The 16,010-nt window shown below is 43.0% G+C and overlaps 1 protein-coding gene across 1 annotated transcript in view; it reads right to left on the bottom strand.

Annotated features, from left to right (window-relative positions):
- The window catches only part of Grin2a (glutamate ionotropic receptor NMDA type subunit 2A), a 381,170-nt gene that overhangs the window by 38,410 nt on the left and 326,750 nt on the right, over positions 1-16,010 (bottom strand). Inside the window, exon 11 of the mRNA XM_010609958.3 lies at positions 2,519-2,706. Coding sequence (XP_010608260.1) covers positions 2,519-2,706 — 188 coding nt within the window. The remainder of the gene's footprint in view (positions 1-2,518; positions 2,707-16,010) is intronic.

Here is a 16,010-nt window from a genome sequence, read left to right as displayed (position 1 = left end):
ATGGATCTGATCCCATTCACAGAAGAGTACACTGAGGCTAAGGAAGATCATCTCTTTCCCCGAAGTATTTGTAAACAGGACAAATGCAGATCTGATTCAGAGATGCACAAAATTACTTCTTCCTGGAGACTTTATGAATTTCTAGTACCTAAATAGTCGATTTGGGCAGATATCTTAGAAAAATAAATGAAACAGGAGTTTTGCCTAATCAACCCCTTTCCAGAATAAGATCCATTAAATAAAGACATTTTTGTGTAACAGTGAGGTGATTTACAAGAGCCCTGAGCTTTAGTTCCCTCCTCTGTAAAATAGGAATGCCAATGTTTAACTTCATAAGCTTGTTATGAAGATTGAATTAAAGAACACTTGTAATGCACCAAGTGTGGCAACTGATGTCCCCTATTCCCTAAATATATTAGCTATTTCATGATAGATATTGTAAGAGAAACAAGAAAGATGGATAGGACTAGAGTTAGGATTCAGTCTTTTGACAGATAGCTGTCACATTTAAAAGTTTCCTGCCAAATTAAATACATCCTAATGCCAACCATTTATCCATACACGTATTTACCTGTATGTTCAGAGTTCTGTGATATTTACTGCTGGAGATCAGACTGCTCTGTAGTGAATAATTCACTGCATATAAAGGTGCTCAGGCAACCCCAGCAGTAGATGGAACACTTGGCCTTAGATTGTCAGTGTTCAGTCCCCCTGCAAAACTCCACATCTCTACCCATCAGAGAGTACATTTCCAATCTCTTGACTTGGGGCTTAGCTATCAGACTTGCTTTAGCAAACATATAATATAACGAAGTAGTCTTGAAGTGTTCACAGGCTCATTAATATGTCTTTTCTGTTCTTTGAGTAGAAACAAGAGCTTCCCCAGGTAACCACTGGCTGGTCAGCCTGGCACTCAGGAAAAACAGGCATGGGGCAGAGGTCACACTATTGGTATATTGCCTTGCAAGCTGAGAGCTCCCAAATCCACTGCAACTTTTAGGTAGGGCTCCCATGAGGAAACTAAATAGTTATTGTAGTATACCTCTAAGATTTAACAGCCATCGCTGATCAACACAGCTACCAGTCACCATTACCAGCACAGAACATGACCACAGACCCAAGGAAGCCACAGATATCCTATAGGGAATCCTGAGAATTACATACTCATTTGAGTTAAATATAAAACACATTTAGAATGCTTGATGATAGTGTAAGAATCTAGGATTTAATTCTGGGTGTAGTCAGAGGAGGAAATGAAGTCAGAAATCCCACACTCCATTCAAATTCACACCAACCTTATTCAGTAATCTCTGCCCATACTTTATTCAGCTCTGGCTGTTGTTACATTTTTCTCTTTCAACTCTAGACAAGCATAGCATGTGCTGTAGTCATCACTGAATACAGCCTCTCACCAGGGGCTTCTGCCCCTTGCCTTGAGCTTGCGTATCCTCCTCCCACAGAGCAAATTTCTGGGTCCAGTCTGCACTCTATGGTGATTTTGCTTCTCTCCTCTCAGTGCAGCAATTCAAGAAGAAACCACGATTCACATGGTTGGATTCTAAGAGCCATGTCGTGGGCTGTGGTGAGATCCCTAGCTATGAAGCAGAGAAGGACAGAAGGAAATTCTTCTAGAGCCAAAGTCATCCCACTGGGCTGTACAGATCTACGCATGCCTTAATCCCCTTGTGAAGGTGGGAATTGTATGTTTTACATATTCAGCAGTGTTCCGGATGGGCCGTAGCAAAAAACCTGTAGGGTTTCTGCCCACGATCCCTCTTCTACAGATTGTCCTGCCTTTGTTCTTCCACAGGATGACAACAGGGAACACAACGTGATTCCACCCCTTAGTCAGATCTGATGGGTTCAGAAAAAGAGAGTCTGACCCAAAATTGATGAGGAATTCTGTGTAAGTTGAAATTTAGAATTCAGAGAACAGAAATGGGAATTTAGGCAGCCTACTTATGTAATACTCCGGAGCAAAGTTTCTCAATGCCATACTACTGACATTTAGGGTCACTTAATTCTATGTTTTGAGATGTATGGGGGTGGCCTGGGCATGTTTTCCAACAGCCTTTATGTCAAGGCTCTGTTCACTAGATGCTCATAACTAGCTCCTTCCTCGTTGTGACCACTGACAATGTCTCCTGACATCGCCAAATGTTCTCAGGAAGACAAAATTTCCCCTCTTCCATTGAGGACCACCTGTATAGAGAGAGGACCTCTGGATTCCCAGATTTGAGGTAACAGGACTGCCAGGAGTCTGGTGTTTCTTCTAAACCTGTTTGTTCAACCCTCTTAAATTCACTGAGAGAGATGCTTCTGTATCTTTAAAATATTTTTTTTAATTTACCTATCTAGAATTGGGTTCCATTTTAAGCAACCTAAAGAAGAATTCACCACATGATAGGCACTTAATAGATAATCTGAGTGAGCAAACTCATGGCACAGAGATCTACAGGAAAACCATGTGAGGATCTCGAGTCTCCCGAAAGTAGGGGGTGTCCCGAGGAGACCTTACCATCACCCACAAACTGCAGCAGAGCCAGGTCAATCTGCCTCTTCCAAGGTGAACCCTTCTGGAGGGCGATTCCATAACCAGTGGTGGCAAAGATGTACCCGCTCCCAATGGTCACCAGCTTGCAGCCTTCATCCCTCCCGGCCTTGTAGTTCAAGACTGCTGCATCATAGATGAAAGCGTCCAACTTCCTGAAACGACAAGAAACCGGAAGTCATGGGGTGGCAGCTCAAGGTCCCCTTTCAGAGGTCTGATCTAGCATCACACACGCTGGAGATGATGATTCATGAGTTCTCCATCCTCGTCATAAAGGGATCTATTTTTAATGAAGAAATGAAAGCCAAAACCTTTTCTCTCCGACTTATAAGAGACAGCTAAATAAAGACATGAAGAATTCATATACCCAAGTGAGTAAATAGGCAGGTTTTCTGGTTTGCCAAGTGTTTGTCCTTGACACCTTCCAGCAGTGGGGAGCAGCAACTTCTTTAGAAAGCTCTGAAGCAGAGCCCAATAAACTACAGAGGCAGCGTGCAGAAAGGGGATAGGAACTAAATAGTAATGGTGTCTTTTCCTCACAAAAGAAACACCTTGACTGTTGGTTTATATTACAGAAATTATTACATAATAAATTTTAAAGACCCAAATAATATAGAAGTTTTAAGAATATAATTAAAATTTAAATTGTATAACTAATTATAAAATTCTATAATTCTGTAACTCAGAGAATATCGTAACATATTTGTGAGCAGCCTTTCAAGGTTTTTATATGTATGCCTACACACACACACACACACACACACACACACACACACAAGGTTTTGGCAAACTTTTAATGTAAAAAATATAGATTTAGGTTTTGTTGGACACACAACCTTTGTGGCAGTCACTCAACTCTTCTAATGTAGGGTGCCATGGGCTGAAATGTCTCTCCCTCCCGAAAAAGGGGTAAAAGAATCATATGTTGAAGTCCTAACACCCAGAATGTGCCCTTATTTGGAGACAGTCATTACAGATGTTACTAGTTAAGATATGATCACATAGGAGTAGGGTGGGCACCTAATTTAATATGACTGGTATTCTCCAAGGAAAAAAGAGGAAATCACTCACTGGTCAACTTAATGACTTAATGAAACCCTGCATTAAAATGAAAAAATGGAAATAAATAGTTTGTTAATGGGGAGGGGAGGAGGGGGTGAAGGGAGGGCAGGGACAAGGGGAAAAAATGAGAACCAAGACCTGTCATGTGAAGGTACAGGATCCCAGTAATGAATGTAACTGTATTGTAGACCTAGATTGTACCAATAAACTCAATGAAAAGAAAAAATTTAAAGGGCTGTGATATAGCTTAGTGCAGAGGCTTTTGGGTTCAACCCTTTCAATCCTCAGTATTGCCAAAAAGAAAGAAAGGAGGGGGCAACTAGAACACAACACAGTGAGAGCATCAATGAAGACTGGCCTCATGCTGCCACAGCCCAGGGACCAACAGAAGCCAGGACAGGAGAAGGGCCTGCAGCAAACCCTTCCATGACCCACAGAGACAGCATGGGGACACCTCCATCTCAGACTTCCAGCCTCCTAATCTGTGAGACAGGAAATTTCTGTTGCTTACACCACTCAGTTTGTGCTACTTTGTTGGGACCGCACAAGCAAACTAATACACAGCACCAAAGCAGCCACAGATAATACAGCAGCAAATGAGCTCCATTCTGCCTCGTTATGATGTATTTACAAAAGCATATTGGTCCCAAAGCAGATTTGTATTATTCCAATTATTTCACAAATTACTTTCTGTCCTCATTTTGCACCGAGTAAATGTGTTTCTATGTCAATAAACATAATACTTTTTTCCTTTTTGATAAACTTATTTTTATTGAGGTATAACCCATATGCAATAAAAGAACTCAGTAAAATTGTGCACTCCAACATCACCATGCAGTTCAAAATTGGGAGCACTATATCATCCTTTCAGAAATTCTTCATGCCCCAGGAAACACTCAGCATCTCCTAATAGACAAGTATAGTGCAATCTTAACAATGGCATGGCTATGTCCAATCATTACTCAGAATCCTACAGGTGAGACTGTACTGTCTTAGTCACTGTCTTTGTCCCTGAAGACACAATACCCAACATCCACAATTTAAAGGAACACACGTTTATTTGGGTTCGTGGTTTGCTCCATAGCAGGTTGGCATCAATGTAGAACAACATGGCAGGAGGGCACACTGAATGAAAAGCTGTTCTGTCCCAGGAGGCAGGGAGGGACGTGAGGACTAGGAAAGACACTCTTCCAGGTTGACTCCCCCAGTGACCTGCCTCTTCTGACCTGACCCTATGTCCTAACCGCAATCAGCCATATCCCCCACCACGATTCAATCACCTTCCAAAAGCCCTGCCTGTGAGCACATGAGGCCTTTGGGGACATTCTTCATCTACACATACATATTACTTCTAAATTTTAAAGTCACTTAAGGAGACCGAGATAATCACCCTTTAATACAGAGATGGATGTCTCAAACTCTTAAAATAGGTAGGAAAACTAAATCAGACATTACTTGACTCCCTGACATATTCTCAACTTTACTGCCTTTCTTTAACAAGAAAACATAAAACAGCAAAGCAAAGAAAAATAAAAGTGGCTGGGAGAGTATGTGAAGTGCTGCATTCTTTTAGTGACAGCTGCTGAAGGACTCCCTATGGAAATGAAACAATTTGGAAGGTTTATAGCTGTACTCTTCATTTTCTTTTTTGTTTGTTTGTTTGCTTTTTGTCTTTGGAATGATTAGAGGTGGGACAAAACTACAGGACTTGTGTCTCCCATAGAAAGACTTTCAAGTTTTTATCCCAAGGTTGGAGGATCAGAGATTTGACATTAGGCTCTGAGAGCATATTAAGGGAATTAGAAGAAAGCTGGGCACTGTCGATGATGAAGGCTACCCAGAGATGACTAGCGAAAGGGGAATGGCTTTTCTGGATATCTAGAAGCTGTGGAACTGTGGGGTAGACAACTAGAATAGGCGGAAAGCATTTCATTCAGGAGACAGCAGGGTGAGTGGGAGAAGCACTGGAGTAGTAGGTGTAAGAGGTCTGAATGTCAGGTTAGGTTTAGATGATGGTGTGAGCTAAACCGCTTCCTCATTTCCTATTGTTGGCTCCTCATCATGGTCCAGCTGAGGCAGGCTTTGATTCTGCAAGCCAAAAGTCAGTTTTTATGACTACAGGGAAACCGAGACACCTGGATCGCTTAGGCATCCTGAGGACTTCAGTCACAGGTGGCATTTGCCTTCTTGATGGAGCTTAGGTACCTATAACATAGATATTTCACATAATGAAGTTGTCATCAAGATGCTGAGAACCTTGGTTTCATAAGACTTTCTAAGTCCCAGCAACATCTCTTCATTCCTCAAAAAGTAAGCATAAACACACACACACGGGAGGGGGGATAGGTTTGCATGGAGCCATAACAAGTTAATGCCATCTGTTGGCATTCACAGGATGAAACCTTTCCCATCTTGCTAACCCAACCTACACCAATGTACTGCAGTGATAAAAATCGAAACACATAACTGGCAACCATACAAGAATTGTCCAACAGCAGTCTGTATTGGTATTTTTAGGGACGGGCACAGATTTCTGTAAATCGGTACCACATTTCATGAAAAATCTGCTGAGGAATAAACAGCCAGATGAGCAGAAAGAGAAAGTGAGAAAAAGTTTGCAAAAATACGATACTGTCATCTCAGAGGCAGGGTGGTTCTTTGTCAGACGTGGTTGATTCTAAATGGGTACCTGGGGTGGACCCGGGCTCAGGACTGTGGCCACAGAGAGCCACAGTGGGCCCGCCCTTCCTGGCCTGACTCTCCATGGTCTGTGGAGAATGGATGTAATGTTAACACATGAAACTACAGGGCTGGGTTTCTCTCTCCACCATGATCACAAAGAGCTGGGATCCAGACATAATGCCCATAGATACAAACATTTTGAAGGCTTCCTGGGGTCATCCTGCCCGCTCTGATATGAATGGTCATTATTTCCAAGGTGCTTTATAAAACACTACATAGTATTTTACAACATCATCCCATGGGGCCTCACAACTGCCCAGCAAGGAGGTATCATAAATATTATGGCTGCTTTCCTATTTTTTCTTTGACCAGACAAGGATTTGAAAGGGTAAGGGAGCCTGGGAATCCTCAGTGATGTGCCCTAACTCTGCACTACAAACCCGCCATTGTCTGCTGAAACTTTCTTCACTGATGAAGACGCTCTATATCAATCCTCTCTTGCTGTGGGTAAGTAAAATGCAGCCCATGCAGCTGGGAAGCTGAGGTTTTTAAAAATTTAATTGAATGTTAATGGACGTGGCTACATGTGGCTGGGAGCTATTGCAGTGGACACCTGTAGCCCAGACAAGGAAAAGGCTGAGGGAACAGGACTATAGTTTCCTTCCTTCTTCTGGGTCAAACAGGTTTGCTTTTGATTTGTTTCTAGTGAAAATTAGTGGTCTTCTCTGTCAGAAAGAAACCTTAAAAAGTTTTCAGTGCACTAGAAAGAGAGCTTTCGCAAGTCAGAGACACCTGTACTTTCCGTCTGTAAAAGGGAGCTGACAATGTCGACCCTCAGAGGGCTTAGGGAATGAAGTCATTACATGCAGTGGTTGCACATCACATAGGTCCCAAATGCACAAATGCACTCGATTGAATTCAGAGTCTATGGCAAAGGGGCTTACAAATTTTATGTGTCCTACATAAGATCCAGGCCTGAATACTTAATATGCTTTACTTCACTCTATTTATTCCCTGGGTTACTTTCCCACCAGCTGCTCTTCTGATAGTCTGGCAAAGACGTTGAGGCAGCAAATATCAAAATGAGTCAACATTTTCCCCTAGACTCTATGGGTTAAAAAAACAGCATTTAGGCCCACAAAGGCTGATATAAAGATCACACATGTGATCACTCTGACCAAGTCTGGTTATTCATACGACATGTGGAGTAAATGGAGGCAGTTCTGTGTACTCTTTAGGAAATTTAGATTGGGGATTAGAGCTGTAAATCAAGCCACATGTCATGAAAGAAAGGGCCTGAGAGAGACAAGAGCAGCCAGTATTTAAAGAGATGTTCCTAACAGGTACAGCACCTGGAGCTACCTTTCTCCATAGCAAACTCCATTTGTCCCCCCCACCCCGGCCACACACACACTGCCTCTCTCACCCTTCTGGGAGATCTTTCACTATTAATGACCACAGCTTCATGATGAAAGCAGCAGATGAGAAGAAGAAGCAAAGGCCAACTGAACTGAAGCTCAATTCGGACCAAAGGCATTTGGACGATTTGAGCTGTGACTGCCGAAGACAGAGTGATAGATTGGGCTGCAGTGGGGTAATTGGCAGTGCTGGGCTTGGAAAATGGAGACCAAAGGCCAGTCCTGGAGGGAACAGCTCTGCAGAACTAAGCACAGGTGAAACCGAGGGCTCACAGGTAAGGGGTGCCAGTCACTCTTCTCTAATGGATATTTCTGTCTCTGCTTTTTCAAGAGGAAATCATCATTCCCTCCCTGGCCAGGCTAACTGCGTCTCCTGCTGGGGAGGGAGAGGTTCCAAGGTCAGGATCTGCCTGTGATGGAGAAACAGCCCTTCCCCAGCTCACTGAGGTAATATTGCCTCTGCCTCTACTTCCTACAGAAGGGAGCCCTCTTTCCCAGCCTCTGTGACAGATAAAAAGATGCCTCTGCTTCCCAACAGGAGGACCAGGACAGGACTGGAGCCCAAGATACCCTACAGCCTGGCCAGTCATTCCAGAGGCCATGTGAGGGTGCTGCCACACTCCCTGTAACCAGCAGTCCTCAAGGAACACAAGATGCTTTGAAACATCAGTCACTTAGAACAAGAGGGGGAAATGATATCCCATCTGTGTGAATTTGCACAGGAGTAGAGTATGGTGAGTCTCACCCACGAGCTTGAAGGTTTCCTGCTGCAGCTTCTAACAGCTCTGAAGAGCTGCAAGAGCTTGTGCAGGATGCACATCTGACCTCGTTACTTCAGTTGGTTCATCTCTCTCATTTCTGTGCGATGCCCTTGAAAGTACACTCCTAACCCCCAATATCACTTTTTGGCAAACCTGGCTTCCGGTACCAAGAGAAGACCATACACCATTGTCAAAGCATAGCCCCTCCAGGGACGGGGACTTGGATTATCAAGTGGCCTGACATTTCCTAATCCAAAATTTCCGGTTTTAGCTCTTCGTCTCCTTATGCATGTTTTCAGATGCTCTCTGGGTGTCTCAGCACATTTAAAGGCTAATTATATAGTTAAAGTTAATTATTCATTCATTAATATTCAAGAAGCCCTTAACAAGACATTGACTTGTTCTGATGAATTAATGCAAACAGTGCACGTGCGTGCGTGTGTGTGTGTGTGTGTTTTGCAAGTCTAGTCTCAAGTGTTTCTAAAAATGAAATGTCTCTTTGATGATAACTGAATGTATTGTTTTAGGTCATGTCAAAGCCTTGCTAGGAAGAGCAATAGAGCCACACATTAGGCCAGTCTGCATGTTTAGGCAACTGTAGGACAACGTGCAGGATTCAGATGCATCTTTACCAGCTCGGGTAAAGGGGCCCAGTCACAGGTCCTTTCTGAGCTTCAGTGTTCTCATCTGTAAAATGAAGACATAGTAACTCACCTACAAGGCGGCTGACACCTCGATTAAGATGGAAGTGAAGGTGTTTTGTGATTGTAGATCTTGGTGACACTGGAAATTGTTAGGCAGCAATTATATCATTGTGCAGAAAAACAATAGGGATGGGTCATCGGCTGGAACCCAGACCTGGGGCCACAGATGACATGAGGACACGCACAGTCACCTGGAAGGTATCACTGAGGTATGACCACCATCTAAAGTGTCTGCTTGGAAAGGAGACACTCAACCTGCAGAGGCTGATTTGCCATTAGCACAGGGTGGCCTAGCATGGCTTTAGGAAAGCAGTCTAGAATCACTTTACCTCTGAGTTTGTCAGTGCAAACTTTAAAGTCAGAATCAGACTGACATTGATTAATTTTCACTAAGGAAGCATTTCCGTAGCAAACTCCATTAAGCTAATTTAATTCCCAGATCAGAGTCTTGCACAGCATGTTTAAATTGTTTCCAATTTTTTGGAAGCTATTTTCATTGGAATCAATTCTTTTCATGTTTGAATTCTACAAAGATTTGATTCATTGATCAGCATTTGGAGCAAAACAAATTTTACTAATTTATAACTAAGTTATATCTCCTGTCATTTTAAGTTTTGTTTTGAGTTATTATTTCCACCAAGTCCAATTTTCCTGGGTGAAAATGGTGCAGACATACAAAATTAGCCAAGAAGATTCAAGTCCTCTATGGATTTTTAGTCAATAGCAAATTTCACCCTGTGTGCTTTTAGCTGTTGCCAGTTTAATTTGTGTTGATTATTTCTACCAGTAACAGTCACTGTGAATTGGGCAAAAAGAACCGATGGTTAATATTTATATTTTTAACTGAAAATTCTGAGCAATCTTGTAAGACAAAGACAAGGAGATGCAGAGAAGTAGGGAGGATATGAAGGAAGAAGAAAAAGTGGGAGGAACATCAGTGAAAGCGGAAGCCAGGGAGAAAAGATATAGGAGGAAAGAAGAGAAAAGAGAAAACAAAGAGAGGAGACAGGAGCGAGACAGTAGGCATAGGAAGGAGAGAACTAAAGGAGGAACGCGGTCATTCAGCAAGAGTCTAAGATATGTGAAGGAAGACGGCAGTGGGGAGGGAGAGAAAGAAAAGACAGAACCAAAGAGAGCAGGGAGAGGGAGTGGATGTACTTTGCATCCCATCTGCTAATCTCAAAAACAGAAAGGAATGAAATGATACCGCAGACCTCTGCTTTGTTTCTGTTCAATTTAACACCGGCTCCAGTAATGGTTTAGATCTAAAATGCTCCCCAAAGCCTCGTATATTCAGAGGTGAGGTTTTCAGAAGCTGACTGGCTCATGGAGCTGCCGTACTTTTACAGGCAGATGGATTCTATGACTGACCCTATGAGTTCATGGCTGAATGGGTTGTGAGGAGGTGGGGCCCAGGGGATGACCTCGAAAGGTGTGCTCTTGACCCAAGCTCCTCCCTGTCTTTGCTGCCTGGCTGCTTTGTGAAGAACAGTTTTCCTTCTCCATGGTGCTCTGCCATGCCATTTCTGCCTTGGAGCCACCAACAGTGGACTAAACCATGAGTCAAAATAAACCTTTCGTCCTTAGGTTCTGCTATCAGGCAGTTTGTCCCTGAGATGGGAAAGCCAACTAATACAAGTCTAAATTGACTATGCCCAAAGAATACAGAGATTATGTAACCCAGGCCTTAACTTTTCAGAAGAGGAAACAGACCCAGAAATCTCTGCCCAAGGTGTCCCAAGGACAGCTAATGACTCCAGACTAATCTGCTACCCACCAAAGCCTCCAGAGAACCACTGTAGTTTTCCCAAACATGAGGTCAGAAGAACTGGCTTGGCCATGTCCTGTAGGATGCTGAGCAAGTCTGTAAACCTCACAAAGCTTTGATTTCCCCATTCGATCAGATGGAAAACAAGATCTCTCTTCTGTGTTTATGTGTTGCCTGGATGAAGTAACATTTATGAATTTGCCGATGAGCAAAAGAGCAGAAGGCAAATGTTTATTCTTCCTTCACACCACCGCTCACGTTCTGACACAAGGAAATAGCCTTTCCTTCTGGAATTTAAGTTTTTTATACAGTTCCTCAGACTATACTTCTCCAGGACTAAGATCACAGTGAACTAATTTGCTGCAAATTCCAGCATGGCATTATAATAAAGAGTGCTCAAAAATGTTTTCCTTGTTCTGAATTGTCTTGAAGGTTTACTACCTGCCAGATACTGTGCTCTTTGTCTAAACACCTCATTTATTTATCTATTTGGTTGTTTTGTGGTTTCGCTGAGACAGGGTATTGCTATGGAGTTAGTGATGGCCTTGAATTCATTATGCAGCCCAGGCTGGTCACACACTTGTGCTGATCCTCAGTCCTCATCCTCCTGAGTGCTGGGATTACAGGTGTTTACCACCTCACTGGACTTGAATATCTCATTTAATCTTTGTAACAAGCTGGGTATGGTGGCACATGCCTGTAATCCCAGCACTTAGGAGGCTGAGGCAGTGAGATCACAAGTTCAAAGTGAGCCTGGGCTACATAGTAAGAAAGAAAGAAAAAAAATCTTTGTAATACGCTCATGAGGAGCCATAATCAGCAAGATTCTATAAATGGAAAAGCTGAGAGGTTGTCCAAGGTTCCACAGCTGTACATTAGTAGAGAGAGAATTTGAATACCTGATACTAAGCTTTGAACACTGCCTCATATCAATAGTAGTGAGAACGTCTGAAGAATGTTATCATGCACCAGATAAAAGACAGGGAATAGCCAGAGCCAGAAAACATAAAAGTGGAAGAGAAAATGAAAACCGAATCAATATTTTCCAAAGCCCTAATTTTGGTCAAAACCATACTATGTGGCAGATACAATGTCAGGAATCTCCATACTCAGATAATTCTCAAGGGGAATTCCAGGAGATAGATTGCTCTGAGTTGAGAAACAGGCTCAGAGATATTATTTAATTTGCCAAAGGCCACACAGCTGGTAAGTACCAGAGCCAAGCTATGAAACTAGATATTGCTTACTCCAAAGCGTACACTGTCCACCAAGAGGCTGCTCAGAAAACAGACAAATAAACAAGTCATCGATCCACTGATTATTTAGATTCCGCATTCTTTGAGAAAATATAAATATTTTGAACCAAAAATTCTACTTCTTGCTCTTATTTGCAGACTATTTCCTGATGGGTACAGAAGATTTTTCTCAATGGTCATTGGCTAATAGCCCTCCTCTGACCAAAACGCCAAGAGGGAAATGCTTGAATCAGCTGCAGTGCACACAGCCGTAAAGTCTTTGGTAGCAGTCTAAGAATGAAGGCGAAAGACACCTGCTGATATGGAAAACTCTTCACAGTACATTATCAATTGAACTCCAAACCTTGACCTACTGCATATAATTTGGTAGCATCTCAACAGGATGAAATTTATACTCATGTGTGGACATATAAACAGATGCAAGTGCCTGTAAGAAAGGTCTAGGAGAAGTGGGAGGTACGTCAGACAATGCTTTCCTGGTCAGGGACGGTTTGACATTGGAACATGGTCAAAGGAATGCTCATTAATCTGCACTTTAAAATTTTGTGCAGTGAGAATTATTTTAGGGTTCAAAGCAGAGATTCTAAGACTAGTTCAAGTTCCTGCTCTGAAGTCGCTGTGCCTGGGCAAATGACTTCACCTATCTGTGTGTCAGTTTTGCTGTCTCTCTGGTGGCTGTGCTGAAGGTGCCTGCCTCAGAATATGGCCATGAAGATGCAATGGGGAACGGTAGGGAAAGTGCTTGCAATAGCTTCTGCTGTGAAGTGAGGGCTACTCCCACAACCAGACTGAGAGGCAGTCCACGGAGAGGCAAGAAATCAGCCAAGGCGACACTCACCCCAAGGCAGGGGTTCGTGTGCAAGAATCCATATTGTGCACCTGTCATCCCGGTGCTGTGACACCAGTGCCTGGCTGCACACACACAGCTGAGCACTGAGGAGAGTGGGCTCTCCGCTGGGGCCCCAGACACCTGAGACATCTTTTCCTGGGAGTGCTGAAGTCAGGAGGTGGTGCTGGGAACACCCCACAACAGCCTGGGAGAGTGTAGTGGGCTACATAGTGCACCCCTCATTTCTTGTCCACCTGGACCCCCAGAGCATTCTCTCAAATGAGAAAAAAAAATGGTCTTTGAAGATAGTTAGTGAAGAATCTTGAGATAAAAGTGTCTTAGCGGACCTTAAATCCATCCACCGCATCCTTGTGGGAAGAGGAGATGAACAAAGGGAAGAAGGCCACGGGGAAAATAAGGCAGAGTTAGAAAGGGGTATCACAATCCAGGGAGGCCTGGGAGCCACCAGAAGCTGGAAAAGACCAGGAAGGGTCCTTTCCTACAGTCTTTGGAGGGAGCAAGACCCCACTGACATCTTGGTTTTGGACCTCTGGCCTGCAGAGCTGCGAAAGAATGCATTTCTGTGTTTGCAAGCCTGCAAGGTGTTATAAGTGTTTGTGGTGACTCTAGGCTGGGGATGGAGAACCTTTTAGAGCTTTCAATGATAACAAACAGCCGCTTGTGGCACATGCGCCGTAGGATCCCCACCACTGCCCTGGGTCATCACTGTAGCGGGGAGACCTGAGGGTGCAGCACCCGAATTCTCACAATCTCTCCACTTGCGCTTCTCTGGAGGAAGAATGGGTCAGGCTTGCCCGAGGAGAGGCCCCTGTCTGAAGCTGGACCCACACACTCACGAGGGGGTGTAGACAGTGTCGCTCAATCTGCGCCTCATGCCTTCTGCACCTCAAGCTAGCGTGATGCATGGGAACCTCCGTCCTCCCTGTGGCTGCTGCCTAAGACACATCCAAAGCTGATAGTTGGATCCTATGAACATTTAGCACCTGGGTCAGTGGAGCCCTGTTTAGAATTCTAACTGTAGGCAGAAAGGAAGCATGGAACAAAGATGTGCCAGATCTGAGCTGTGCTGGGCAAGAGCTTCCATTTCCCTGCTCTCGTCTTATGACCTGGTACCAAACAGGTTTACCCCTGCTCAAAATCCTCCCTTTCTCAGGACAAGCTGAGGGTTGGCACATCATGGGTCCCAGGACAGCTGGGCCTGCACTGGAACGCTGGCTCTCCTCTCACCGAGGCCGAGCTTTGGGCCAGCTGCTGCTTTCTGCTGACCCCCACTCCCTCCTCTGTATGACAGACAGGACACAGGATGAAAGGAGGGCACAGAGCTCAAGTTCCGAAGTGAGTCCTGTGACCCACAGTAAGAGGAGCCCTCTCAGGATGCGGGATGAGCCAGGGAGTCCCTGATTCTTCGTCATTTTCCCCAGGAGGAACTTTGTAAACCTGTGAGATCTGTAGCTCTTACTCTCAATGTGGGGGACTCATCACTTCCACCCCCTGTGTATCTATTTCTTTTCCTCATCTCAGTACCAGGAGAAATAGTAAAGTCCCTATAGAAAAAAGGGAGAGCTTAACATTAAAATATGAATAAAATTCACACCAGGGTTTGTATAACAGCTTAACCGTGCAGTGTCCTGGAATGGTCATGTCTATTATTTTAAGTTATGATTCAAAGCACAAGCTCTGGGATATGATTGGCCCCAAACACCCTGTTTAATCTCTCAATGCCTATTTTTGGATTACAGGTGGAAATGATGATAGTCACGGTCTCAAAGGATAATTACGAGATAATGCAGCAAAGCATTCAGAACAGTACCTGCACATAGGCAAACTCCAAATAAATGCAAATGTTACCTGGTAGCTCGGAAATGCCTCACTCAGTTCCCAAAACAATTCAGGCAGTTTATAAAAGATGTAAGAAAATAAAGTATAGATTTAAAGTAATTTGAGTTAAATAAATCCAGAGGTGGAATAGTATCTTCAGCTTTAAGGGAAGTCAGTAAACAGATTCAGGCTATATTTTCCTGAAGTTGCTAAAGGAGAAACACAAATTAGGTTCTGAATTATGTAGTAGCCCACGCAGAAAGGAAACTATGAGCATATATAAGAACTGTATTGCCCGTGGATAAAAGCATACCTTAAACCAAAGAAAATAATGCTGTCCATGGTAAAGAAGTCTGAGAGATAACATAAAATGACATTCTCCACAAAATGCCTTCCAAGAACAGCATCAGCAAAATTTTGAAAAATATTTGTTTCTTGTAGTTATTGCTATTTAAGCAAGGCACGATTAAAGTTAAATTAATTCATATTTTTCTAACTCAATTAACTTCATTGTGGAGTGTGGACACTATCTAACAGAATTAAATGAATTTCACCAAGAAGAGCAAAACACAGATTTTCACATACATTGATTCAACCTATGTAAATTGTATAACGTCCACAAAGACAAGAAGTTGCAGGAAGAAATAAAGAATTACGCTAGAATATGTTTTTATTAGTGTAGTACTTATGCTGTGGAAAATTTGTTAAATATAAAAGATATAAAGAAAAGAATAATCCTAATTACCTAGCAATTTCTGTCAACATAATGACTCGTTTCCTTTTAGCCTCCTTCCTTTCTCTTTCTTTCCTTCTCTCTCCTTTTCCAGGTTTACAAAAATGTGATCCAACTTTATTCACCTTCTTAACTGTGACTCAAATTTTTCTATTTTTAACACTTTTTATTAGTGGCCTTGGAAATTCCTTAATATTATCTTAATGGAGTTACCAGGAAGTAATTCCAAGGACAAGAGAGGAAAGATGGCTCTCCTTTCCTAAATTTTTATTAAGGAAAAATATTTCCGAACTTCACGATGTGGCAGCAATTATTTTCGAGCTTTATTTGCAGTGTGGGGGTGGATCTCAGAAATCAGGTCATCGTCGATCTGATTTTCTTTGGAGATGATGCTGTCCCATTTAAAA

Source organism: Fukomys damarensis, unplaced genomic scaffold (genome assembly GCF_012274545.1).
Source record: "Fukomys damarensis isolate Sample0158 unplaced genomic scaffold, DMR_v1.0_HiC HiC_scaffold_34, whole genome shotgun sequence".
NCBI classification, from domain to species: domain Eukaryota; kingdom Metazoa; phylum Chordata; class Mammalia; order Rodentia; family Bathyergidae; genus Fukomys; species Fukomys damarensis.
Note: the sequence above shows the minus strand (reverse complement) of the source record. Positions and strands in the feature narration are given on the sequence as shown.